Source organism: Mastacembelus armatus, chromosome 8, assembly GCF_900324485.2.
Source record: "Mastacembelus armatus chromosome 8, fMasArm1.2, whole genome shotgun sequence".
Lineage (NCBI taxonomy): Eukaryota > Metazoa > Chordata > Actinopteri > Synbranchiformes > Mastacembelidae > Mastacembelus > Mastacembelus armatus.
Window position 1 is genome coordinate 13,640,651 of NC_046640.1, and position 26,497 is coordinate 13,667,147.

Genomic DNA, 26,497 nt, shown 5'->3' on the forward strand with positions numbered 1-26,497 from the left:
AACACTCACTGGAGCTTGTACTTCTATGAATTCTCAGTTTCTCTTCCTCTCTCTCTTTCATATTTGATCTTTCTCCTGTCTTTCATAAACAAACACACATACTCAATTTCTATTATCTCCTTTAGCCCGTGTTATGAATGACACCGTTAAGGCCAGGAATGACTTGGCCATACAACAGTGGATCACAATCAATGTCAGTGCCAGTATCTGTGTAAATAATTGTTATAGCACTATTTTAATATGGCAATTTTCTTACTTTTAATAAAACATACTTATTTTAATTTTGTACATAAGATCATTTATTTCTTGATGTGATAATTCATTACAATACTGAGGATTAGGATGTTAATTAGAAGACTATCTAAAATAGAAATATGTGAAAATAATTAAATTCACAGATAAATCAGGCTATAAAATAAAAATTAAAAAATGGTAAACTGCAGTTGCATTTTATTTGCTTGAATAGACATACAGTAGACAATAGACATCTATTTTTGGGGCAGTCAACAAATAGAGCCTGATTTACTGAAGCAGTAGGAGGACACTTGAAATTCTGACAAATGTCTTGGCTCAAAGAAAGAGCGAGAGTTAGAGAGAAAGACATGCTCATTGGAGTGTTTCACATGGAAAAATGAAAAGTGACAAGAAGCTGACGGAGGGATGACAACCTTGTTTGTCCTTTACTGGATGATCAACATGTGTTACATGGATATGGGTCCCCAAGGTGGACATGGACATGGCTAATATTGAAGGTTCTGCGCTCCGCTGGAATTCCCCTGCCTTTAAATTAGCATCCTAACTCAGCTTACTCAGCTAGCGGCACAGGCTGTGGAGCAGTGTGTGAACACTGGCGATAATGAAACTGCACACCGTCAACATCATTAAAGATAATCTTGGCTCATTTTGTGCCGGGACACATTATCCTAGGAATATGCTGTGAACAACAGGAAGAGCTAATTTTGCCAGAGCAGAGCACATAAACACCTTCCTACTATAATTTCACTGACTCTGTTCTCCACACCTTGGTTGGAGGGATGAAGAAGCACTATAGGTTTGTTTTCATCAAACAGATCCCAGGTCAAGGCAAAGGCTTGTCTAAAGGCGTCTCCAGCATGTGTCTAATTGAGCGCTGAGTAGTTAATTGTTTGTGCGTGGGAGGAGAGAAATCAATCTGTTTTTTCACTGCTGTGACTTCTAGGCCCTGGGGTGAGAGACTAGAGCTGGCAGACAAACACATACACACAAATGAACAGCTTTGCCAAAACCCTAAACCATGCCTTGGAAACTTGCACACCCTTGCAGACCCATACCCTTCCTCCACTGGCACACACGCTTGAAGACACACATGCACACTCGCTTCTCAGAGAAAGGAGGATGTGCATGAGGGGTTATTGAGTCAGGGTAAAGTCAGATCCATCTATCGATCGGCTGCTTGCTGAGAGAGGAGTCAGGAACGTGAGACCTGCACAGGTCAGAGGGCCAAGAGACATAGAGGATGAGAGACAGTAAAACAAAGAAGGTGAGAGAGCGAGAGAAACCTCCAAAGCTTATGACTAGGAGGGTTCTCCCCAACCCATTCTCTCTGAATGCAGAGCCAGCTCTCTGCTCAGCTTCATGAACATTAAAATGAGATTTTTTCAATTTGTAACTTGGGTCAGTGCCATATCTCAGCTCAGTAGGAAAGAAAGACACATACTAACGGCAGCTAATTGTTATCCTTATCTTTTTATCTGTATCAATTACTACAGACTATTCCATACTTAATATAAAATATATATATATAATTAATCTACAGTGAGCGACTGTGACAATTAACATATAAATGTGTTCTACAAATAATGAATTAATTTCTATATTCAGTTAATCAGGTCATTTGCATGTGTTTAGTTATCTTTAAGAGTGTTTCAGTTTATGACTGAATGCTGCTGTCACTGAAGGCCTATTTGCATTTTGAATCTTTCTCTGTGTGGAAAAAAACAGTGTTTCCTTAAATGAACTGGTTTCCCTCCAGAGCCTAAAATGGTTATGCTGGTTCAGGGGAAATTTGCAGCAAGAGAATGTCACCTGAATAATTTACTTTTCTTTCAGGGGGATCAGAGCACAAGCTCACTTCTGATCTCATTTGAGCCACTAAAGCTCTTATCCCATTGGCTCAGAGCAGCTGGTGAAATGCCTGTAAGCCCCTCCTTGATTGGATGAGAGTTATTTATTTTCACCCAGTCAAAGACTCTTTTATTATTGATGGGAATGAAGCAAACTGGGATCTGATGATGAGATGTGAAAATAGGATGAGAACTGTAAGGGAATGGAGGGAGTATGTGAGTACAGGGATGGTGGGAGTTGTGGAGGGACATAGGTGTGAGGTAAGGAGGAGGGGCGATAAGGTGGATCAGTACAAAAAGTACTATCCTTCACTCGGATAGCAACAGCAGGCGCCATGAGATGTTTATTCATCTTTCATTATGCACTTGGTTCCCTTTCTCTGCCGAACCTTTTTACCTGAACAGAGACAGACAGAAGGAGTGATTCAGAGTGACCAGACGCCTGAAACTCCCAGAACGGAGGGCTAGAAAGGTCATATGAAACAGGAGACTCCATGGAGACCGCTGACCAGAACAAAACGTGTCGATGAACTGATGTACTTGAGTCTCTGGGGACAGAAGGAGATGGAGGGAAAAATGAGTATTTGAAAATAAAGAAAGTGTGTAAGTAAGGGCAGAACTATTTGTGTACATTGCAAGTCTGTGTCTGTGTTTACATGTCTCATGAAGTAATCATTACACCGGTGCACACGACAACAGAAAATTATAGAAGTGTTCAGCCTATGAGCAATAGTGGAGGAGGCAGTAGGCACAGACCCTCTGGATCCTCTCCATGCACTAATGGGTGTTCACCTGGTGTGGATTGCACCAAAGCATTTCCAGCATCACGCTGTTGGTAATTAACAGAAGCAGGCAGTGGAAAGCAGCACCTGTTACAGCCTGACTGACTGAGGCTCTGAGCTCTGGGCTCTGGGCTGTGTCTCCCACAGCTCCTCTTTAATAATCAGACCACCACCGCTCATCCCTCCTCTGGGACCTCACAGCATGAATGTACTTTATGCAGTTGGGTGTTTGTGTGATTACATGTATTGTTCAAAACAGGGGAAAAGAGGCAGATTAAGAGGAGGTGAGAACAAAGAAATTCTAAAATAATTTCAGTAGTAATAGTAGCTGCACACATAGCTTGAGGCTCTCTGTGTGGTTCTGAGTGTTATTTCTGGAAAATGGGCATGCTAGTGTCGAACATTTACCTGTCATGTTCCTAGGCAGTTGAGCAGTAGACAAATGCACAGGCTGCTGGGTGATGATTAAACCACTGTTGTGCTGGAGTGTTGATTTTACTCTTCTAGTATAAAGATGTCAAGAGTTTATTTTTGCATTTCTGTCAGAGTTATTTATACAAGAAGGACCAACAATTTCCTTGTCACTATTCAAATTACATATTCAGTGGAAAAAAATGAAGGGACGTATTTACTATAGGAAGCAATTTATCTGAATAAGAGGACCACATATTTGTGTGTTTCAGTTCATGTGCACATGTACACTTTTATTCCTATTCAGTTTTTCTTATATAGTGATGAAGGATGCTTTATGGTGAACAGTGTCAGTGTACCTTCATGTATGTGTATGTGATGGGAGTACTTATGTGCGTGTGTGTGTGTGTGTGTGTGTGTGTGACAAAAGTAGACGGAGAGAGAGGAAAAGAAAAAGGAAGTGAATGACAGCCATGTTTTAGAATTTGGGGCATGTCAGCCAGGCCTGCTGTGTCAGAATCTCCTGATGCCCACTCTACCCATCCTAAAGCTGGATAACCCTGGCAGGCAGATTGGGGTCACTACTATCAAATTAGATACATCACTCATACACACACACACACACCGTTGCTGAAACACAATTCACTCAGGCATGCATTTGGAGAAGGACAAAGACACGTTTGCATAAACAAGCATAAACTAAAACATCCATTTATTTTGCTTACGCAATACACAGCAAAATCATCTGATTAACTCCAGACAAGTACAGAGGGTCAAGGAAACTACATGTTTTAAAGTTGGACTTTGCATGAATTGCTAAAATTGCACTAAAATAGGCTCTCTACTGCCCAGCTGTCATAAAGACAGAAGGCACTTGGGTTGATAAAAGATACATTCATCTGAGGTTTAAATAATGTGGATTCACATTAAAGGCTAGATGCATATGCTCATAAAGCACTCGGAATGCTAAGTACTCCGTGCCTTTGTGTGAGTCATTTATATATAGTAATGTTAAGCTTCAGCATTAGAAGTGTGGCTAATAAACAGCACTCCCAAGCTAATGCGTCTTAACCAAAAAAACAAACCTAGAAATTGAATCGAACAGTGACATCACTGATGTGATATAATAGACTTAAAAACGCAGCAATTTTATTAGCTGACTGCTAAGACTTGGAAGCAGGACATTCTTAAAACCTTTGAACACACCACATCAACATCAACACTGCTTCACATTCAATGTGCAACCTGCAGCAGACTGTAGTTAATCAGACGTAAGGAGCAGGAAAAAATTTGGGCTAGTGATTGCGATTTGTTTCAAAAACAACATAAAGTAATAATAATAATAAATAATAATAAACTAAACCTTTTCTATTACATTACAACATAATAAAATGATTGATTTATTATTAACAATAATAAAATAAATCAATTTAATTAAATAAAATTATGTATTTTTAACTGTGATTTTAACCCAGTTTATGTGTGACATATCTCCCGCTGCCTGTAAGTGTGATAATTCAGGAACTACTCCAAAAGGTCATATCAGAGGTTAGGAACAAATATTTTACCAGGTTGTTTAGGTTGGAGGACTTGTTGCTTTATAAATACATTTCACTGTAAATTAAAGAAAAAAGATATTGCCACAGCAAACATGCTGTAATTCAAGGGACTGTTGATTTGTTTGAACGATTACAGTAATAAAACATATGAAATATATAAATATATAAATATGTAGGTCTTACTTCTGTTGTTGGTCAGTTTGATCACTGCCATCTGTGCAGAGTGTGGGTTGCTTAAGTGACAAGATGTGACAGAATAATTAGTTGACACAAAAGATAGATACTTCCATTGTATGGGTTTCAGCAATGTGATGAAAAGAATGTCAACCTATTTTTAAATGTCACGGTCTCTTTTTGTTCTGAATCCCTGCTCTACTTTGTGCCACAGATCTAAACTGGGTCAACATCACATGTGGTGCCCTGGTGGGCTCTTCCCTGTGTGTATGTGTGTGTATATGTGTGTGTGTGTTTGTGTGTGTGTGTGTGTGTGAATGCTTCAAGTCATGATCATGTGCAACTTACCATACAGTACATTAACACCTAAATTTAGGAGGGGGTGGGTTTCTACAGTTTGCCTTCAGTGAATCTAGTAGCTCAATAATTCCAAATAACACGTAATTATTGTCGTCCTCAATTAGCAGTGGGCATGCATTATCTGCAAATTGTTTAAGTCTGTTGCCGCGCTCATTATTAGAGAGAGGGAGAAAGAGAGGTCTGTGGATAGGCAAATACATAGAGTGTGCTTGGCTATGGTGTACTGTAGAGCAGCAGTGAGGTGGGGGTTGCCCTGCTGCAGCTTTCAGATTAATAGACACTGATAATAACACACACAACTCACAGTGCTTCTGTCCTTAATGAAGATGGATCTAGCTGGGCCTGGCAATGCACAGGCAATCGGGGTGGCAGACTGCCAGTCACAGCCAAGTGACATCTGGGAATAGCTCAATGCACAGGGCGGGAGAGAGCAAGATTCACCAGAGAGTACAATTTCATAACATTATCATGTTATATCATAATCCATTGTTGGTGGCTCATAAGATTAATGTCAGGGCCGGCAGTTATCACTCTTGTTGTTTAGACTTAATGCTCACAGTGAATTATTCATTTCCTCCTATTGATTTTTGACACAACTTATGCTGACAAAGTTGACAGCGCAGGTTGAATGATATGGTGTATATCTAATTTGACTGTGAGATTGGGAAGCAGGGGAAAAGAAAATGAGTATAAAGCATGAGATAAAAAAAAAATCAAAAGCTAGAAACAAGCCTAAGTTATATGTAACCGAGCAGACAGTCATTGCGGAAACTGTAGTGCTCAAATTTCTGTGACTACTTTTTAAGGCTTCACATCTTTGCCTCTGCAGATTGAAAATTTCAGAATAAATTAGTTTTATATTTTCCACTGATAATCAATTGGTTAAGAGATGGCTGCCAATTTGGGTCAGAGGTCTGATCCCTGTAAGATATTAGAGCCCATTAGAGGCTGCAGTTAGTGTTTGTGTGAAAATACAGGTGGCCACTTAGGTCATTTCCACGGGCAAATGTTGTGGGCAGCACAGGGCAAGCATTGACGGGTGGTGACAGTGCCCCCTGTTGCATCAGTAATAATGAACAGTGACAAGCTATTCACCACCACAATAAATCATAGGCCGTACTGGAGGGACTGAGGACCAGGCCGGGGAGCAGGCTCTCTCTGCTGCGTGATGTCAGTGCTGATGAACAGACTGACTCAGTGGCTGGCTAGGAGCAGACTATATCTATCACTCATTCGCAGATGTCATGTTGCTATCACACACAGTGAGCCCTCCTTAGATACTTGTCTACTGTGATTAGCATGTACAGCTATCACTCAGAGATACTGGGCCCTTCCTGGTTGCTTTACAGGCAGTGGAGTGTTTTTTGGACTGCTAATGTTTTTGGAAATATATAATGGTTAGAGAAAACTAACTAATGGACTATAATAAACTAACTGTTAGAGATAAGGAGGTATGTAGGTTGGGATTTGTGTAGAGCTACAGCCGATGGCAGATGCTGCAGGAAAATATGGTACAGGAGTGTCTATTGAATAAAGTGAGAGGGACTCTCTTTTTTCCCTCTTCCCTTTGCTTCTACCTCTTCGACAGCCACACTAGCCCTGTTTGATATCCCTCCACTGTGTTCTGCAGCTCTGCAGATTCCCCTGTCTCATTTGCATTCCCTTAAAGCACACTTCCATTAAAGTCTCCCCCTGTTTTTTTGTCTCTTCCCTCTTTCCTTCTGTTTCTTCAAATAGGTCTTTTTTCCCTTGGTTGCTGTTTTGGAGGGAGCCTTATTCCCTGTTGACTACACAGCCTATCCTCGCTCTCCCTGAGTCAGTAATCAAACACATTGGCCCTAATACACAGGCTATTACAAGAGCTCTGATGTTCCATCCGCACACAGGCGGCACAATGGTGTCATTATGTAAACAGCCCTGCTGCAGCAGCCAGAGAGATACTACCACACCAGAGCTCCGGCCTTAACTGACCTACCCCAGTAAATGGAGAAGTGTTGGGATGATCTGACCTGAATGTGCTTGTGTAGTCACTGCTAGCTTAACAACATTATCCACCCTGAATAAATGCTCTAGTGTGAACATTACAGTAGGCTATCAGTTCTCACTATGGCCACTGTTGAGCATCAGTGCAAATGTAATAGAATCAGGTTGTTGTAAAGGAATAATATCTAATGCTATTATGTTGTCTTTGCTAGCGATAGCCTCACCAAAAAGGATTAGGGAGATTAGCGATAGGCCCAACTGGAAGATAACAATGCCGTCATAGAGGGTGGGGGGGTTGGGCCGTCAATGATTTATACTAGCTAGTATCATATTTTTTTCTGGAGTGATGTTGATTTGATCTTGTTTTGGTACAGTAACTGTTATGCAGAATTGTGTAATTTATGAAGATGTAATATTTAACTTTTGCATTATTTTTCTTTCAGAGTCACTAAAATGTCATGGTTTCCTCTTGTTTTCAATGTCATGCCATGCCATGCCTTGCCCTCAATGTGGCTGTTTCTCGTAATCACAGTGAACTAATCCCATGGACTCTGTGCCAAATCATCACTTTGGCTAATCTGAATAATCAGTGAATTAAATTTGACTGTCATACCTCAGCATCCTGGAAGGCAGGTTTAACAGTAAAAACACAGCCTCCCACTCCAAGCTCGATCACAGATGGTGATGGTAATGATATTTCATGGTATGTCTGTTACGTTTTGTAAGAAGAAGTAGGATAATTATATTCACTTTGGCGAGTGATTAGTTTTATGGAGGTGAAGAAGTAATTAATGAATTCTATCTCATCCTCATTTATTGTTACACTTCCTTGTATTGCTCCCTCTTGACTAACTCAAGAGAGTACAAAAGAGTATTGAGTGTGACAAAGCTTTAGCACAGATGAGTCAGATGGAGAATTACTTAGGGGCCCCCCGGCGAAGCATACGTTTTCGTCATTCTCCCTGGTCTCATCAAACTCTAATACGACATAGATAGCCTTCACTGAGTCTAGTGATAGCCTACTTTCTTCTGAGCTAAAGTGCCTGTCTCAGACCTGACTGATACCAAATCCCAGCAGCACTGAGTAAAAAAGTAGCTGTTTATTCTAATTTAGGCGTATGCTGGAAGTTTATTTGAACTGAATTTTTGCTTGATTACAAACATTTAATGCAGCAGTGTGCATCATTTTCTGATTCGTAAGAGATGCGATTGCCATTCAGTTTTGCACACTTGACTGTGCCGGTTGCTAGGAGGCAATCATTTCCTTCATAGCGGGAGCTTTGCTACTGAACCAACTATTTGTTATTGAAGCATCTGAGGCATAAACATCGATCCTAATAGCATGGAAAATGCTGCCACTTCATCTTAAGCTGCAAAGAATTTTCTTTGCATGAGGAAACTGCCCATCATAATTTGACTGTCAAATCTTTAAATCAATCACACATGTTTTCCCACTTGAATAAGGTTGTGTGTTTTCCCAATCCCTGTGTTGCCCCCCTGTGCCCTGAATGATTTTTGCTTGTTCATGCAACATACCTCATCTACAAATGTATTGAACCGCTAATTAAGATGTTAGCAGCTGCCAGAAAGTGTGCAAAACATCTTTGGCAAACTAGGAAATTCACTTTTAAAGCTACAGTTAGTTCACAGTTAGTGGTATGAATCTATAGCTTTCTGACCACACACACACACATACACACACACACACACACACACACACACACACACACACACACACTGAATGGACACTTACCGTACTCGTCTTTCCCACCTTTGATATCAGAACCCCCTCAGCGAGGGGAAAAACAGGCAAGAGAAAGCCTGGAGCAGTAGCAGCTCTGAGACTTGCACCGGCTTTTCTAATTATGCAGCAAAAACTGTCTACGTAAACTCTTTGTTCTCCCTCCATTTGATTCTGGTCGGGTAATGGTCCTAAATACCTATTTCTTCTGCACAGAAATAATTTGCGTGATGAGGTGAACCAGAGTGGTTCTCATGACAGAAACACACAGCCTTTAACAGTACCCCCCACCCTGTTTAAAAAGTACTTGTGACTCCCTGTTTTTGATGAGCATGTCTGCTAAAACAAACAGATCCTAATGATCATGGTGATTATCGTAATGATCTAATAGAAGTGGATAATGAGGTTATTTGCTTTGGATTAGGCAGCCTGTAAATTAATAGCTGAAGAAACAGAGGGTAGCATTCGAAACAAGATGACAGAGCTGTGTACTTAAGTGCGACTCCACCGCTCTGTTTAGACAGCCGCATGTCTTCCTTTGTGTTGCTACGACTGACTATGATTTGCCCTGCCACCCACTTTCTCTCCTGCTCGTCCTCCTCACCTTCCCACCAGTACAGTGAAATTGCTGTCCATACTCCCATTCTATGTGCTTTGGTCTCAAAGGGATATGATGTTCCGCTCTATTAGAAGAGAAACAGTGATGATAATAATGGTGGATGTGATCAGTGCAAAAGGTCAGCCTCTGCCCTCGGGCACGTAACATCCTCCAAGTAGGGAGGGCACAGAGGGCGAAGACACCCATCCAAAGACTCCTAACCTTCTTCCACTCAGACGCAGACTGACTCACAGAGAAGAAGCAATACTTTATCTTTTGTCATTACTCCTGCTTTTCCATTATTCCTCTGCTCTTCTCGGTTGGCTATTTTCAGCGGTTTCTCTTATGCGTTCTCGCTAAAAATACTTACTTCCTTTATTCCTTCTGTTACTTTGTTATTAGTTACTCAGGATGCATGATGCTTCCTCTCTTTTTTGGCTTTTTGTTCCCTGATTTGTTTGTTCTGTCATGCCTTTGTTTCTTCTTTCATTCACTTTAGCCTTCTACCTATCCAACTGCGCTCTCTTCCTACCACATTGAAACTGAGTGTTGAGTAATGCTGGCTTTCTTTTTGTCAGAAAATAAAATCAATTTATCCACCCTGCACTTTTCTCTCCTTCCCTCCCTCAATCCCCAACCTACTCTCCCTCCCTGCTCTTTTTCCTTGGCCCTCCTCATCTTCTGAGACCACAGGAGAGCTATTGTTGAACAGTACAGACAGAGGCACAGTCAAAAGAAACAAGAGGAAAGACAGATTTTTCTTATTAAACCACAGAAGTTGGAGAACAAAACGAAGGCCTGTCACTGCACAGGAGGGGATCGCTTTTTGACCATTAATAATACAGTGAGATCGAGGGGGTTGGGAGAGGAAAGGCTGCGAGAGAGTGTGGAGCCGCCAAATTTTCTACAGTGCCGTATCACATGTCTATTGCTATTTGTTTACTTTTTTTTTTTAAACTCTGTCTTTGTCTCTCTTGCCCTCCCTCTGAGCATGTCCTTTTCTCTCTGCTGCTGGTCATAGAGGGTGGTCACAAACAAACTAAGCCACAGACTGCAATAGGGCAGAGGTTGTGTGTGTTTGTGTGTTGTGCACATGATAGAAATAAATTCAGGGGTAAAGAACAGCTGCTGCTGCTGCTGCTGCTGCTGCCGCTGCTGCTGATGTGCACTGCACTCTGTGTTCTGTTTTCGTTCTGACTCCCTCTCTGCTGTTTGCCCACCCTTTTTATCTCACCATGTCTTCCTCGTACTCCACGACATCCAACATACTAATCCACACAGCGACACCCAGGCAGGTCGATGGCTGTGGGCTGGGCATTGCCACTGGGGAGGAGGGTAAATATCAGAGAAGGTCAGTAAGAGGAGGGGCTGGAAAGGCAGAGGGGAAGCCAAATCAGTGATGATGAAGAAATGGGGCAATACTGTATTAGCAGCCAGATGAGCGCTTGACCAAGCTTGCACGTTGTTTCATTGTGCCTACGCAAACCGGCAAGGATGAGAAAGATTTATATAATAAAAAAATGTGAGGACTTTATGCCACTTTTGCAGTATTATTGAGTGTCTGACTGATATTTTGGTTTGAAGGAGTTAGAATTAAGATCAGGGTTAGGGTTTAAAAAAAAACACACCTGTTTTTTTTCTTAATATTTCCTTTGAATTTTCAATTAAATATTTTCAGAGCCTTTTTGCACACTGTTTGAGCACATCACATATTCTGTCACAGCATATGTGCTAATTTCAGCACTTTGAAGCTTTATCACATTTTTGTTGAATTATGCGATTTTCAAAGCTGTACCACTGTATGAACAGAAACATTTAACTGTCTTGTGCAGTGTTTGTGATTTAGGCATGAGAAATATGCTACAGTTGGAAAGTTTTGGCTGTTAACCACTAAAGGCTTGTAAAGGTCACATAAAACCACTATGGTCAGTGTGCACATATGCTTAATCTTAATCCCGCAGTATAAATTTGTAGGCTCAATCAAATAAAGGGCCTAGAAAGATCAAAAGAACCCCCACCAGCAACACCAAAAAAAAAAAAAAAAACCTTACACATATAAATAGACCTAGTCCAATCTGTCTGTTTCATCAGCAGGCTCAGCAGGAGGAGTATTAGCTCTAACAATACCTCTCTACAGTTTTCTGTCTGTAAGCCCCTGGAGGGGCAAAGCAGATTCCGCTGTCAAAAAATCAGAGATAAAGTTCCAGATTGTGATTTATTTCATTAGGCAAATGAGATGTGTGAGCCCTACGGCACTGCTGACTGAGTCACCACTTTTCACTGTCGCGCTTTGTGTGCACGGCCATACGCAAACACAAACAAACACAGAAGACATGTATTTTTCACATGCTGAATATAGCACTGTTAACAGCCCCAAAACATATGTAGCATGTCTGATTCAATCAAGCGTACAAACACTGTAGAGTGATGAGCTGGTAGTGGCAACAGCTGTTGCTGTCCTGCACAAAATGGCCTCAGATCTCTATGTCTGATCATACTACCTGTCCACCACAGGGGGAGCCGCTCACCTCTCCATTCCTCTGATGTAACATTTAGTATGCTATGCCAGTCTTGGGGCAGCATTATCACATATTTCAGTGATAAATGTAGAATTAATTAGTCAACACTGTCTAATTTGAATGCCACACTGAGAGAGGAATGAATGAGAACAGCACAATAATTAATCGTTATAGGCAAGTGTTTCATGAGGCATTTACCTTTCTGTTATTTCTATCCCTCTGTGCTTCAAGGGTCGCCCTCAGGGAGGTGTAAGCTGAGGAAGTGCTGCCCCCTCACCTGTGTCTGCTGACTACATCCACGCTTTAGCCCCACCCCCTGCTTTACCCCCTGGTCAGCCTCCAACATGGCTTTTGCAGTCTGGATCATCTTTACCTGTGCTATAGCTGTTAGCAACATTGCTCCATCCTCTCAAGGTATGTAGCAAAGATTGTATTATATTTTTAATATTATCACAGTGCATTAGAATATTTATGTGGTATGTATTCACTGTTTACTTATGTATGTATACATACATATATATATATATAAATGCTGTATAGTATGTAGTACTGTATATGTGTGATTTGTATTACTTCATCATGCTATTGTGCCCTCCAACTGGCCTGACTAGGTTATTGCAAATGAGGATGTAATATTTATATGTTGGCTACGTGATGAAGGTTGTAAGTATAATGACTTGCTCGCCAGGCTAGAATCGCTGCACTTGATTAACCAAACTGTCTCTAGAGGAGACAGAGAGAGTGAGCAAGGTGCAGAGTGTATGTGTGAATGTCAATAAAATTTCTTGTCATCTTGATGTTAGTTGGAGCGTGGCAAGAGTATAAGGGGGAATCCGTGCATGTAATGGTGCCATATGTGTGACCTCCTCGAATGTGCCATGTATTTCATTTTGTGTTTGTGGACGTGCTGTTGTAAGCCTGGCAGCAGGTGATCTGGTTGGACTGAAGCGATGCTGGAAGGTGTATGTGTGTGTTGGAAGCTGTGTAGGAGGGAAGGAACAGGGATTGCAGGGGGAGGCAGAGGGCCGAAGATGGAAAGGAGGGGCTGTTGGGTGTCCTGCTAGTGGCCTGCCACACAGATAGCAACACACCATCTGCTGTATGCTCTCAGTCAGCTCTATGCCAGGGAGCCACTGGGTGATGGACAGCTAGGATGAGGCGGAGGAAAACCGTCAGGGAGAGACATGACTGTCCCTGGGAGGGGCTAATAATGAAGCAGGAGGAGTCAAAGAAACCAAGGGAGGGTAGCGTTAAGTTTAGCACTCCTTCTCTGTGCGCTCTGATGGGCCAGGTGCATTTCTTATTTGAGGAGGTGCTGTTTCTTTCCCTCTTAATTTGGCTGCTTTTGTAACATTGGATTTGTGTTGCGTACATTCTGTTCCATCAGACACACTTGGCCTGTGGCGCTGTATTGCTTTGTGTTTATGTGTGTGTGTGGGTGTGTGTATTTGTGTGAAAATGAGCCTCCAACTATCTGTGTGACCTGGCACTTGGGGAGTATTAATAATGCATTAATAATCAATTGACTGTTATCTGTATGCAGCCCTAAAGCTCGTGCACAACATTTGGTTTGATGAAATTAAGAAAATCTTCATTTTCTAATGGAATCAGGCACAGACATGCTCATGCTCACCCACACCATTGTGGTGTACATAATTTTGGCAGCTAATTTTTGGCTTTAATGTATCATATCCATTGTAGTGTGACCAGAGGAGAAGGAAAAAAAAAGAAATGTGAACAAGAGAGGTAGTATTTAAAGGACTTTAGATGTGACTAGAGCTGCTGAAATCACTCGAACTAATCAGAGCACATTTGGAAACCTGCAGGATCATCACACACGACTTCACAGTCTAATGTATACCCCTGCTCCTCCTCTGCTTCCGGAATAATCTGCTATGGTTTAACCTCACTCTGTTCCTCACTGCACATTCTAATATTTACCCCTAACACTCACCCATTTATTCGTCTCTGGAAGCACCTTTTTAATGCAAATGTTCTTAACCAGCATGAGCTTTGTACACATATTGCACTTCTTCCCTGCTGTCATACAAATCTCATTCACTTGGCCATTTCACATCATGAATATTTATCCTTTTAAATCACTTGAAATTCTCCAAATCACTGTCAAACATTGGTGGCTCTGTGAGACAAAGACAACATTTTTTATCAATGAACGCAGACCCATTTGCACCAAGCAAATAAAGCCATATGTTTGTAGGTACGTATACAGAGCATCTTCTCTCAATTGTCCTGGCAGGCTCCCTGTAAGACTGACATGCGTACCTCGACCGACAGGATGTCCTGCTGCTTCTGCAGAAAGCTCAAATATACACAACCCTTCATATGCAGTGTTGTTGCTCTGAAAGCCCATTAGGCTTGCTTAATGTGGCAGGCATTGCAAGCAGCTGTGCTGTACGTGATGAAACTCTGACACAGAGATTTCATTTAGCACAACACAAGCATTGGTGTGTGCATGTGTATACACATTTTTACTCAGATCTTTCACTCTGTAATGCCTGTGACATATGTGAATTTGCAAGTATTTAGGTACCATATACTCTACTGTGTGTCTGTGTCTGTGTCTGTGTGTGTGTGTGTGTGTGTGTGTGTGTGTGTGTGCGCGCAGTATATAAATGAGTGCATAGTGATGTGTATGTGCAAGAGTCTGAATATGTAATTATGTGAGTGAAGTCACATGTCCAGATGGGTGTGTGTGCATATGAGCATGTGTGTGCCACTCATATCAGAACGCCAGTGCCAACTGACTGGTGGAATCTGTTCTCATCTCCCCTGTATTTAAGCCTTTGCTCTCAGATCAGTGGCGTGGAAAGGCCCCTGGTCCTTTCCTGCACACGCAGACATTTTTATCTGTCTTCCCCTCCTCTCCCTGGCTTTTCTCTTTTGTGTCTTTTCCACAGAAGAGTATTCAAGGATTGGGGACTAGCTCTTTTTACACATCTTCTCAACAAAGTGCTTTAGTTTCTCTACTGTCCTTGGGTGGTGACAGAATGTCTGAATGGGGACTGATCTCAGTGCAGTATTTTGTTTTCTATAATGCAGGGCTGGGTAGTTATTTTTTATGGACGACCACATGAAGACTTCACTACTACTCAGGATGCTTTTTTTACGAGTGAGCTGACAGTTATTTTGTGTCTTAAGTGCTCAACCTTAGATCTCAAATTCTGAGTGAAGATCTAAAAAATATTTAACTGAAACCACATCCAATTTTGAATTCTTTAGCACTCTAAAAATAAAATGATAATTATAAAAACGCGACCTACTCACTAATTCATATGAACAGGCTACTGTTGGAGGCTACAGGCTTGTAGCAATAATATTTAGAGAGTAGGCAGTAAAGCCACAGTGCCTTTCTATACTGCACACACCTTTATATGCAGTTGGCATCTTGTTTAATTTGCTGTATTGTGTTGTGTTAATGTGTTTTGTAAACTCTAGCCCCATGGTTTTTAGCAGACTGGCCTGAAAAACTCAGCACACTTCAGACAGAACAGTAAAAATCATAGCTGATCAGTAATAGATGACACTAGAATAACTACATACCGTACATTTAGACGAGTCAGAGGTGAAACTGTCAGACTAAATTTCCTCTTGTTGCTCCTATCTGCTACACCTGCTGTTGTTAAAGCTGTGCTTAATTACTGTTTGCCAGTAATTTTATGTGGTGCTTTAAGCGCTATGATCAGAATCAGAATTATGTCTTTCACATCACAGTGATCTGTGTCTGCTGACTTGTTATGCTAAATATTTCACAGGTTTGGATTCACATGGGAAGTAGCTTTAAGAGCTCAGTTGTTTTTTTTTTTTTCACAAGATAAATGAGTATAACTGAGCTGCCACAAATTACAGACAGATGACTTGCATCAGACTTAGTAAAAAATTTGGAACTCTACAGACAAGTGGCATTTTCAAGTTTCTAATAGCTTTGTGTTTTATAGACTAAGGCCATCAGAACTAGCTGGTTCTGTATCTGTTTATAGAGACAAGTAAACACTCTCATTTTGTCTGAAAATGACCTTTGAATATGTTTCACCATGTTTTTTCTCTGCCATAAAACAGAAATCTACAGACTTCCCTGACACTAATTGCTAATCTAGCGGCTTGTGAATATTGCTGCATATCATCTGGATTTTGCAATAAAGAACTGCTGTAAAGCTTTTTCCCAGTTTCTCTGTCGTTTCCTCTTGTGTGTGTTTTCAAGCTTTCATTGCCTCCCCATCTTATTAGCAACAATCGGTGCTTCTCTCACTCTTAACACTCGCCTCTCGTTTTCTGCTTTCTCTCCCCTAACACCTCAGCTAATACTCCCTCGCTGTGTCGTGATGTTTTTCCCCCAACTTCTTCTCCCCCCTTTCTCTTCCACCTTCTTCCTCTTCTTCTTCCTCTGTCTATTGCCTTACCCACTATCCAACCTCACTTGTGGTGAATCAACCCTGCTCCCTGTGTTCTTTTGTCTTCCTTATCTTCTACCTGTTATCTGTTAAAAGTGGACAGATTTGCTCATTGTCATTCCCACCTTTCCTATTACTTTCATTTCTATTGCCTCTTCCTGTATTTCTCGTATTTGCTACTGTACCTCCCTCGCTCTTCTTCCATGGTGCTGGGGGTTGTTGTGCTCTTCAAAGCCCTTGGCTGAGAGCAGTAGATCACAAAGAGTCCTGTGTGAGTGAAAGGTTAATGGATGGCCTTTGAACATATATTGGGAGTCTGGGACAGGGGGGAGAGGGAGGGAGAGGCCAGGCGGAGTGGCGGTGTGTCTTTCAATCCTCCCTTTGAAGATGACGCATCCCACTCTCATGTGTCTGTGTCTGTATACAGGGGCTGTGCCTTTTTGTTTATTCATGCGTTCACAGTATTAGTGTGTCTGTCTGTCTGTCTGTCTCTGTCTGTCTCTGTCTGTCTCTGTCTGTCTCTATGTGTGTCTGTGTGTGTCTGTGTGTGCTCAATTTGTTTGTATTTGCTCGTAGTTGTGAGTGTTGAGGTATATTAGTTTGTGCACATTGATTTGTGTACCGCAAACAAGCTCCTACATAAAGGATTGGGGACTCTGTTCCTGTTTGTACAGTCGTGTGATAGCTGCCTCTTCTCTCTCTGGGCCTAGCTGCCAATCTGTGAGGCTTTGTCACCGTGGAGGACTGTTTTCACGCTGGTTCATGACCTAGTGCAAAGGTGTCTGTATGTTTTAGTCAAATCATGCGCTCAAGAACATGTGCATTTGCTTCCGGTGTGTGTTGTGGATTTCAGATTGATATTTAGCAGCAGCAGCCTACTGCTGACAGCCAAGGGCAGTTGGAGTAGAGCAGAAATGGTTAAAGAGAGGGAAGGAGGAGGAAAAGCATTGGAAGGGAAAAGGGGGAAACCAGAGGCGAGAGGTCAGGACAAAAGTGAAAAATGAAGACATGGAGAGAATGAGTGGATGGTGAAGAGGATGGTAATGGAGGGGTAAACAAGAGGTGGATGAAATTGGATGAGGGATTGAGGGATGGTGCTGAGGTGAGGAAGAAAAAACACGACGAGAGAAGGAAACTATACGTTGTATGTGAATTGCACTGCAGGTGAACAAGATGGAATACACACAAATATGGGATTCAGTAGCTCTTTACAGCCAAATTCATTTTTAATTTATAGATTAGAAAGGTACAGGAGCAGCTAGTAATATATATTTGCAAAACCGTTAACATGCTCATAAACATGCGTAGGAAAAGTACACACAGACACACGCTGTGTTCACAAGTCCAAGCCTTTGGCTTAGTGTATAAGAGGTTAATTAAGTGTCTAATGCAGCGGCAGGGCTGGGCTTTGACACTCATCTTCTCTAACAGCTCTCTGGATGCGACTTGCAACTCTTCCAAATGCACACACACATCTTTCTGACAGCAGTCCTTGCATAGTATTCACTCACTCTCCCTCGCTCCTCCACACTTTACCTCTCACTCTCCCTCCTTTTTCTTATCACTTTCTTCTCCTCAGTCTTTCTCCATCTTTCTCACTTTTTTTTCTGCTTCTATGTCTCTGTTCCATTCGGCCCTCATCCCTGTGGCAGTTTCCCTGCAGCACCTGCAGTTTTACTCCACCAGTGTTTATAAGAATCTAGGTCTGACTCACTGTCTGCTGGCCTGCCTCTTGTGATATGTGCTGGTAACAGACAACAGAATAGAGTTGTGTTGGGCCTGTAGCACAGCTCCCCTCCCTGGGGAGATGGAGGATATTTTACACCGGGTGAATCTCCTACTTTTTAGGCAGGCTGATTTTTATTTTGGGCTATGCTGCTTCCCCCCGCTGAGGCGCTGTTATTGCATAATTAGGCGCCCAGGCCAGCAATGAAGTGGTTTGACAGTATGAGCACGTCCTGTCTCGCCTCCCTCCTCAAGTATGTACATGTGTGTGTGTGTGTGTGTATATGCCTGTGTGTGTTGCTCAGTGTCTCAGCGACTTTTTAACCGCCTGTCTTAATCTCACTGCTATGCCTGCTAGTTTGCCCCACAGCAAAGTTTGTCAATGTGCACTGAGAGTTCTTGAGGTTGAGGATGGATGAGGGTTAGGCTTTCTGAATTTGGTGTGTGCATCATTGCAAATGCATGAATGTGTGTTTCATGAGGGTGTGTGTATCCCATTTCCAGGAGGGGCACATTTAATTCTCTTATGAATGATGTAATGTTATGGGCTGTGCTGTAATTCAGTTCAGTTAGAGGACTGGGCTGCTGAGACAGGTTGGCTGTGTTGAGCTGATGAGGACAATAAGAGATCCTCTCTCCCATGAACCTGTCTCCTTACTCCTTTTATATTGATGACCTTGTGAGTTCACAAAGACCGGTCGTCATGTTCAGCTTCTGCCAACATCTAGTTTGATGGGTTTTGCCTTTTTCTATTGTTACCTTGTGTCATTTGCTCTGCCATTCCATTTTCCCTTCCTTTCTGTTAGCTTGACTCAACTCCATCACTATGAATGCGTGTCATTTTGGTGCTGCGTTGTTCTGACCTTATAGCATTGCTGGTGACTACCCATATAGTCGCTCCTCATCTCATCTCCTCCGTCTCCTTCGCCTGTAGGAGACAAGCAGAGGAGTCAGAGAAGATGAGATAGCGTCCCAGCTTTGAGGCCAGCATTACCCTCTTCTGTCCTTAAACACAAACACACACACAGTTTCACAAGCTTATGCAGCCCCCACCCCGTGCACTCTCATGTTAGGCCTTTAGGTTTGTCTCAGGATGTCACTTTGTCACAACTCCTCGGTTTGAAAGCTGCCAGGATGTGACAGCTCTGGCCGCATTGCCTCAGCTTGTCTGTGGTGACAGGCCATGCTCCAGCGAGTCATTACGCTAACTTGCGGGGCTAAATGAGTCGCTAAGATAGAGAGCTAAACTGATAAAGTACTGGAAAAATTGGTAGGGATGATTCTGTCCTAGAGAGGGATTCCCATCACTAAGATGTCTCAGTTCTGTCCAATAACTGTAAAATGATTTTCTCTTCATTGCCAGCTTTTCTAAGGAACTAACCTGAAGCTTAGGAAGTTTTGGCCAGAGCTTAAGCTGAGGGCATATGTAAATGTATGAAGTGTACTTTTTAATATTCCACTGCTATCACTGGGCAAAAAGGGAATACTCTGTTATTAGCTTTAATGACACATAAAGTTCACTTTTAGGATGATGATGTAACAAGAATCCCATCTAATCAGCAGCATGTCCAGTTTCTAAACTGCTTGGTGAGAATGTCTGGAGCTTCAGTGTGATGCTAATGAGCAGCAATAAGAAATGACAGACAGAGGGGCTAAGAGAGGCTGATTACATTTTGGCTAACAAGTCAGCCTTAGGGCCACAGAGCTCCACAAGCATAATCACCTATTGTGACTCAATTGCAAAGTCGCTATCACAACCATACTTTCTCATTTGATTATTTCTGAAAAAACATACTATAGTGCATTTGTGATAACATAATCCAAGGTCAAATTGTCTGAGATACTGAAATCAAAGTACTTTAACGCTTGAAAGCAAACTGCTGATGATGGAAAGTTGTTGGTAATGTTTCAATAAAGACTAATCTTTTCATATTCATGCTGTGAACTTTCTAAATGTAGTTTGTCCAACTCTGGCTTCATAAAACAAATAAGCTTTTCTTTTAACTTTCTCAAGTGTTGGTCACGACTGTTGGTTGGAGGTCATGTCTTCTCATCCTCAAATGATGCTGCTTCTTCACGAACATTTGTATTGTGTATGTGTGTATGCATGAGAGGGAAAATAGCTGTAGAGTCTTATAATGGTGGGGAAAGAATGAGTGTGTGCAAAGACTGGCTTGGCTTCTGCAAAATTATATTTCTGACTGAGGGTCCAAGCATCTATTCACCCTTAGGCTTTAATTACTGTGCGAGGATAATGAGTCAAATCCAATCAGTTCTCTCTCTTGCTCTTAATTTGTATGGAGCTTCTATTATGAAGCCAACCGCTTCAGCCCGTAACACCAGCTGCCCTGGAGTGACACCAGGCCCCTGTCTGTTGTGTGTATGTGTCTCTATGTGTGTGTGAGAGAGATCACGAACACTGCCACATCCATGCAAATCAGCTCATATAATTATCAAATTGGCTCATATCATTATCGGTGTGTGTGACAATTGGTAACCATTTCTTTGGGATGACAGATATTAACACAGTTTTATATAGTGTGGGAGATGAGTCATAGTCTCACTATGAGGGATTAGAATCACCTATACATATGGCTGCTGCTGAGAAAGACACTTTGTCATCCAGCTATTATGAGCCTGACAGGCAGGACTAAATGGCCATGCGCGTGTGTGTGTGGGTCTCTGTGTGTGTTGGCTGACGAGACCCTGAAACCTTAATGGATTCCTGCAGAGTGAAGGACAATCGTAGCCCATGGCCAGTCCAAGCTTATCCTCTGCTCATCTCATCTCAGCTCAGCTCACAGCCAGCCACAGCTCCAGCTAGGCCTCAGGCCATCTGGCTGACACACAACCACATACACACTCTTTCTCACACACACAGACACTGAAACCCTGAAGTTAAGTTCCACACTTGTTTGTGAATACACCATTCAAACATTGCTACAGAAATTGGTATGTAAGGTGCACCCTAATATATTTACATAGTAAACTGCAGCTTAAATGTTGAACTTGTCAAACAGTGGATGCGAAGGTGTGAAATATATAGGTTTGAAATATAATCCAATATGGCAGAAATAGAAATTTGTAATGGTGCCAAAAATAGGCTAATTATCATGGTTTCTGCCGCCATTGAAGTGTCCTGGCTCAATTAAGACTCGTCTCAATTATATCTAAATATATGCTGTGACAGTTGGGGCCAGAAACAGAAATACATGACAAAGATAATGAACTAGAGTTTATACATTACATTCAGCATAAAAACTGGATCTGTGATTTTTTTTTTTAATATATATATATAATTGAAATTCAGTAGGCTCATTATATTTTGTTTGATCCTTTACTCCAAAACACATTTGTCTTGCTAAGAGCTTGCGCAGTTTGACTACATAAATAATGAGTGATACGCCAGACATAACAGTGGTAAAAAGCTGAAATTATCTACAAAAACACAAGCTGATCAGCATAAGTACCAGCATTGAAGTGGCCCATTATCAACCAAAACTGTTCAAAAATGACCTGTATTTATTTACTGCTGTCACAACAGCCTAGTCCTAACTCAACCAACGGCCAAGAAACAAAATCAACTTCTCTTCGAAATGAGCCCTTCCACTGTAGCTATTTGTATTAGTGCTCAGCGGCATGGCTGTAAATGGACCCTGAGCAGCCAGAAATATTGACCATGTAAAATGTGTTTGGTATGTTAAGTATGTTTAAAGTGTTATATACCTGCTCTAGTGGGGGCTAAGTTCCTGCTGAGTTGGTCCACAGTGTAAGAGGACTATGCGTGATCACTCTTACTGGCCCCCTTTAGTTATACTCTCCTCATGGCTCACTGTGTGGTTCTAATCGCTGGCCAGCTGTTTGCTGCTGTGTACTTACACCACAGGGTAGTTAAGGGAACACGGCCACACGCTGACACTACGCATTGTAATCACACTGTAACACCAGGACTCTGCGTGTGTATGTGTGTATGCATGCATGCCTGCATGCAAGCATATCTGTGCTTGACTGTGAACGTGCACACTCATTGGCCCAGTACGTCTGCATATGTGCTAATTTGCCTGTGTGGGTTTTTGCATTTGTGTGTAGACTTGTTTGTCTGGCCTTGCCTGCTGTTTGCGTCTCCGAGTGCTTTAATTAGTATGCGCTTTTGCATCTAGGCCTTTGTGATTTGGCACTGGCACTGCACACTGGCGAGGCATAAAAGATTTGAAGTCTGTCTGTGGTAGTCATTCAGCCTTAATGGCGTTAGTTACACAACTGAACTCAAGTCCCCGTTGCATAAATTGGTGGCATTTAGAAATATGAGCAAGTCCAACGGTAGTGAATCATGTAGCACATTGCTGCAGAGCATGTCTGGGATGACTGACACTGACATTGACCCAGATGGGCACTCCTCCTGAATGGACAGCAGCTGAAACCTAAGCAGTGCTAACTCAGTGTCAGGAAGGGGAAAAAAAAACAACCCGTTCTTTGGATTTCAGCACAGTAGTGGGGAAGAGAGGGCTGAGTCAGTGCCTTCATCTCCTGCTGAGGCTGTCTGGCAGGGGATACACTCTATGCTATGTAGTAAGATCCTTGGTTTCCGGGTTTTACTGTGATAAGAGTTTGCTAACCTCAATGGAATTTTACCTGGTTAAATTAAGGTTGAATTAAAGTAGTAAGAATTTCAAATTTTCTGCATGGAGCTAGCACTGCTATGTTTAGACGACACTGCCATTTTCAAGACAGATGGCATCCACCTAAACTGGAAAGGGTACAGGGTCCTCAGCGCAAATCTGAGCTATGAGAACCTCCCTGACCTTGTCATGTGCCTAACTCAAGGACTAAAGAGACTCTTTCTGTCAGATCCAATACTCAATTTTTCATCCAACACTCCCACCTTCCTCCCCCACATATCACAAACACCCTCAGGAAAAATCTCACTGAGATGGAGATCTCACCACAACCCTGACCAGATGTCTCTAACCTTTTGTGTTCCTGCTTTCCCGGTATAACACATTGCAAATCCCCTCAAGAGAACCCTTGCAAACATAGACATTCTTAAATAACTGAAGAGGGCTGCAATAGCAGTCTAAAGTCCTTAGGGCTCATGCCTCTTTCCATGCATCCCACCTGACAGCATCATTACTATGCCTGGACCCTTGGCCATATTTGTGAACTGACTCCATCCAGAATTTAGACGCATCACAGCCCAGCCTTAAAAGTGGGCATCATATTCACTGTAACAACCATTACTAATAAAGTTGACTTTGTACCTAACCATATAAAAAATTTCACATATGCTTTGGTCCAGCTCCAGAAGTTAAAATTGTAATAATAATAATATTGAATTGAATAAACATACAAATATGATTGAAAATAATAATAATGAAAATAATCCCACAATGTTATTTAGGACCAACTACACAATCTTAAACTAATTATGAGTTGATTATGGTAATGTCAACCCCCCAAAATGTGGAAAATCCTTTTGCAGATTCTTTCCAGAAAAAATCACATATCTCAAAGCAAAAATTAGAGTAAGTCCTCCACCTGCAAAGCTGATTCCTTTGCATCCTTTTAAATGAGATTTTAAATTATATGGCAGACAGAAAATATTGAACAGCTTCCTTCAGTCGGGTGTTTTCTTCATTGCATTTAAGAACTGCGGTCCATACTTAAGATGCCCAATCTAGGTAGTGGGGCTTTGAGTAACTAGGGGCCTATATATAATCTTCTATATGTTAGTAAACTGCTTGACAAACTTATGTTCTACATTCCTAACTGAAAATTACATCTTGGAAAAGTGGTGGCAACCTGCAGGTCAGACCAAACAAGTTGCTTTGGACCATTATTTTTCCCTTTGTACATGCTTCTTCTTAGTTTTGTTATCAGGTGCAATCACTATACATCCTGATGATATGCAATTATATGTTTCCATTGATCCTTCAGACATGGGTCCTTGTCTAATGTCAATAAACCAATGCATGAAAAATATAGTTTTTAATTGGACAATACAAAGCTGAAATATTAAGGATTGGGTGAAAACTTAAAATGGACTCTGCAGGATGGAATACCTAGTTAAAAAAAAAAATCACAGGTTACAAACTTCAGTATAATTTTGGATTATGAATTTAATTTTAACCTTCACATAAATCCTAAGCAAGATCAGCCTGTTTTCTTCTGAGGAATATCGGGAGAAAACCGATGCCAAAAAAACTCACGTTAATTTCTGACTGACTACAGTTGTGCACTTTGATGCAGACTCTCAAAAAAACAACAACAACAACAACAACAAAAAAAAAAAAAAAAAACAGTAATACACCTACAACACATCCAAAAATCAGCTATCACCCACAGAAGAGGGATCATATTACACCAATTACACCAATTTTAGCTACTCTGCACTGGCTGCCTTGTTACTTGAGAATTTATTTTGTTTACAAAGGTCTACATGGCTTCTCCCCAGCGTATATTGCAGAACTACTAAAACTACATGTCCCTGCTCTCGCAGCATCACACCCATGAAACAAGGACACAGTCTCCTCTGCTTACACACATAGAAGCAGGAACAATTTGCCACTAGAGATTAAAAGGAACACCTCAATGAGCACTTCTAAAAGCCAAGTAAAAACCTGTCTGTATAAACTGGCCTTTAGTTGACCCCCCGTGTGATATTGATTTATTTGTATTTACTATTCAAGTGCATGTTTATGTTTTAACACCATGTTGTCGTGTCTGCGTGAAAAGTGCTGTACAATAAACATAACACTCCATATATACCTTGTCCTCTCTTTGACACTGCCGAGGAGAGCTCCGCCAAAGCTCTCTGCTTGAGCCACTTTCATTGCACCTGTTCTTGTCAAACTTTAAACATCAGCAGTTAAATAACAAAGTACATCCTAAAACTATTCAAACGTTCAATGATTTATCAGTAACTTTTTTCTCTCTTCCTCTTTCCACTCCAGCTTTGAGCCGGTCAATGATGCCCTTCGGCTTGATGCGTCGAGAGCTGGCTTGCGAAGGCTACCCCATTGAGTTGCGCTGCCCTGGAAGTGATGTCATCATGATTGAGACGGCTAACTACGGCCGCACTGATGACAAGATCTGTGATGCAGACCCCTTCCAGATGGAGAATGTTCAGTGCTACCTGCCTGACGCCTTCAAGATAATGTCACAGAGGTAATTATTGATCTGTTTGGATGTAGTGTGTTTGTAGAGACCCAGGGCCTGTTATTGGCAGGAGAAACAAGATACTATTTCACAACCTAATTCTTCCAAAATTTCCTGCTTTCCTCATGAGGTGTTAATATCTTATGTGGAAGACTGAAGTCAGCGTCCTTGTCCTCTGCACAACACCAATACATCTCGGTGTATGGTGTTGTATATGTGTGTTTAGTTGCTCGCATGTGTGTATCTGCATTTTGGATTGTTGCAAGAGTATTTGTAGGGCTTCCTACAGCTTCTCTCTGTGTTTGTGCTCAGCATCTGCTTCCTCTGAGCTCAGATCAATCGAAGCCCTCTCCCAGCTATCCATCATGCATGTAATGGAGGCACAGGGTGCTAGCTTGGGGGGAGAGCCAGGGAGGGAGCAGAGTGGCAGGGAGTGGAGGAGAGAACTGAGGGGGTAAAGGACGGAAAAAGACTGCTCGAAATGATGGGATGATAGAGTGAGTGAAGCTGAGATTTGAGATATAAAGAGAGGGAGAGACAGCAGTGGGGAGAAATGCTAAAAGCTGGTTAGAGAAAGATTATGTGATAAGAATGAGTAAGTGCATATGTGTGTGGATATATATCCTTTGTTTTGTGTGTGCGTTTCTCAGGGTGTGCAAACGTGAGAAGGCATGCAGCTATATGGTTTAGATGTAGGTATTTCGTGCATGAATTTTTCCCTATATGTGTGGTAAGTAGAGTATTTGCCTTAGCCCCCCTTGTCCTTCCCTGTTCTCTCACCTCTAATTGCTCCCACTCACAATCCCCCAGGAGAGGAGGGTCTTACGTCACTCGCCCTCTCTTTGCCACTTTCCTCCCTCCATCCTTTTCTCTATCCTTCAACCCACCCCCCTTAACCCCCCACTGTTTCCCACCTCCCCTCGGGTGCAGCTGTCACATGATCTAGTCTAGTGTGAAATTACTCCCTTCCCTACCTTTC

General features: G+C 41.9%; 1 protein-coding gene across 1 annotated transcript in view; it reads left to right on the top strand.

Moving 5' to 3' along the window:
• Window positions 1–26,497, top strand: part of LOC113140600 (adhesion G protein-coupled receptor L1-like) — a 113,743-nt gene that overhangs the window by 77,956 nt on the left and 9,290 nt on the right. The window contains exons 3-5 of the mRNA XM_026324504.1: window positions 12,461–12,643; window positions 25,314–25,527; window positions 26,169–26,187. Coding sequence (XP_026180289.1) covers window positions 12,574–12,643; window positions 25,314–25,527; window positions 26,169–26,187 — 303 coding nt within the window. The 5' untranslated portion in view covers window positions 12,461–12,573. The remainder of the gene's footprint in view (window positions 1–12,460; window positions 12,644–25,313; window positions 25,528–26,168; window positions 26,188–26,497) is intronic.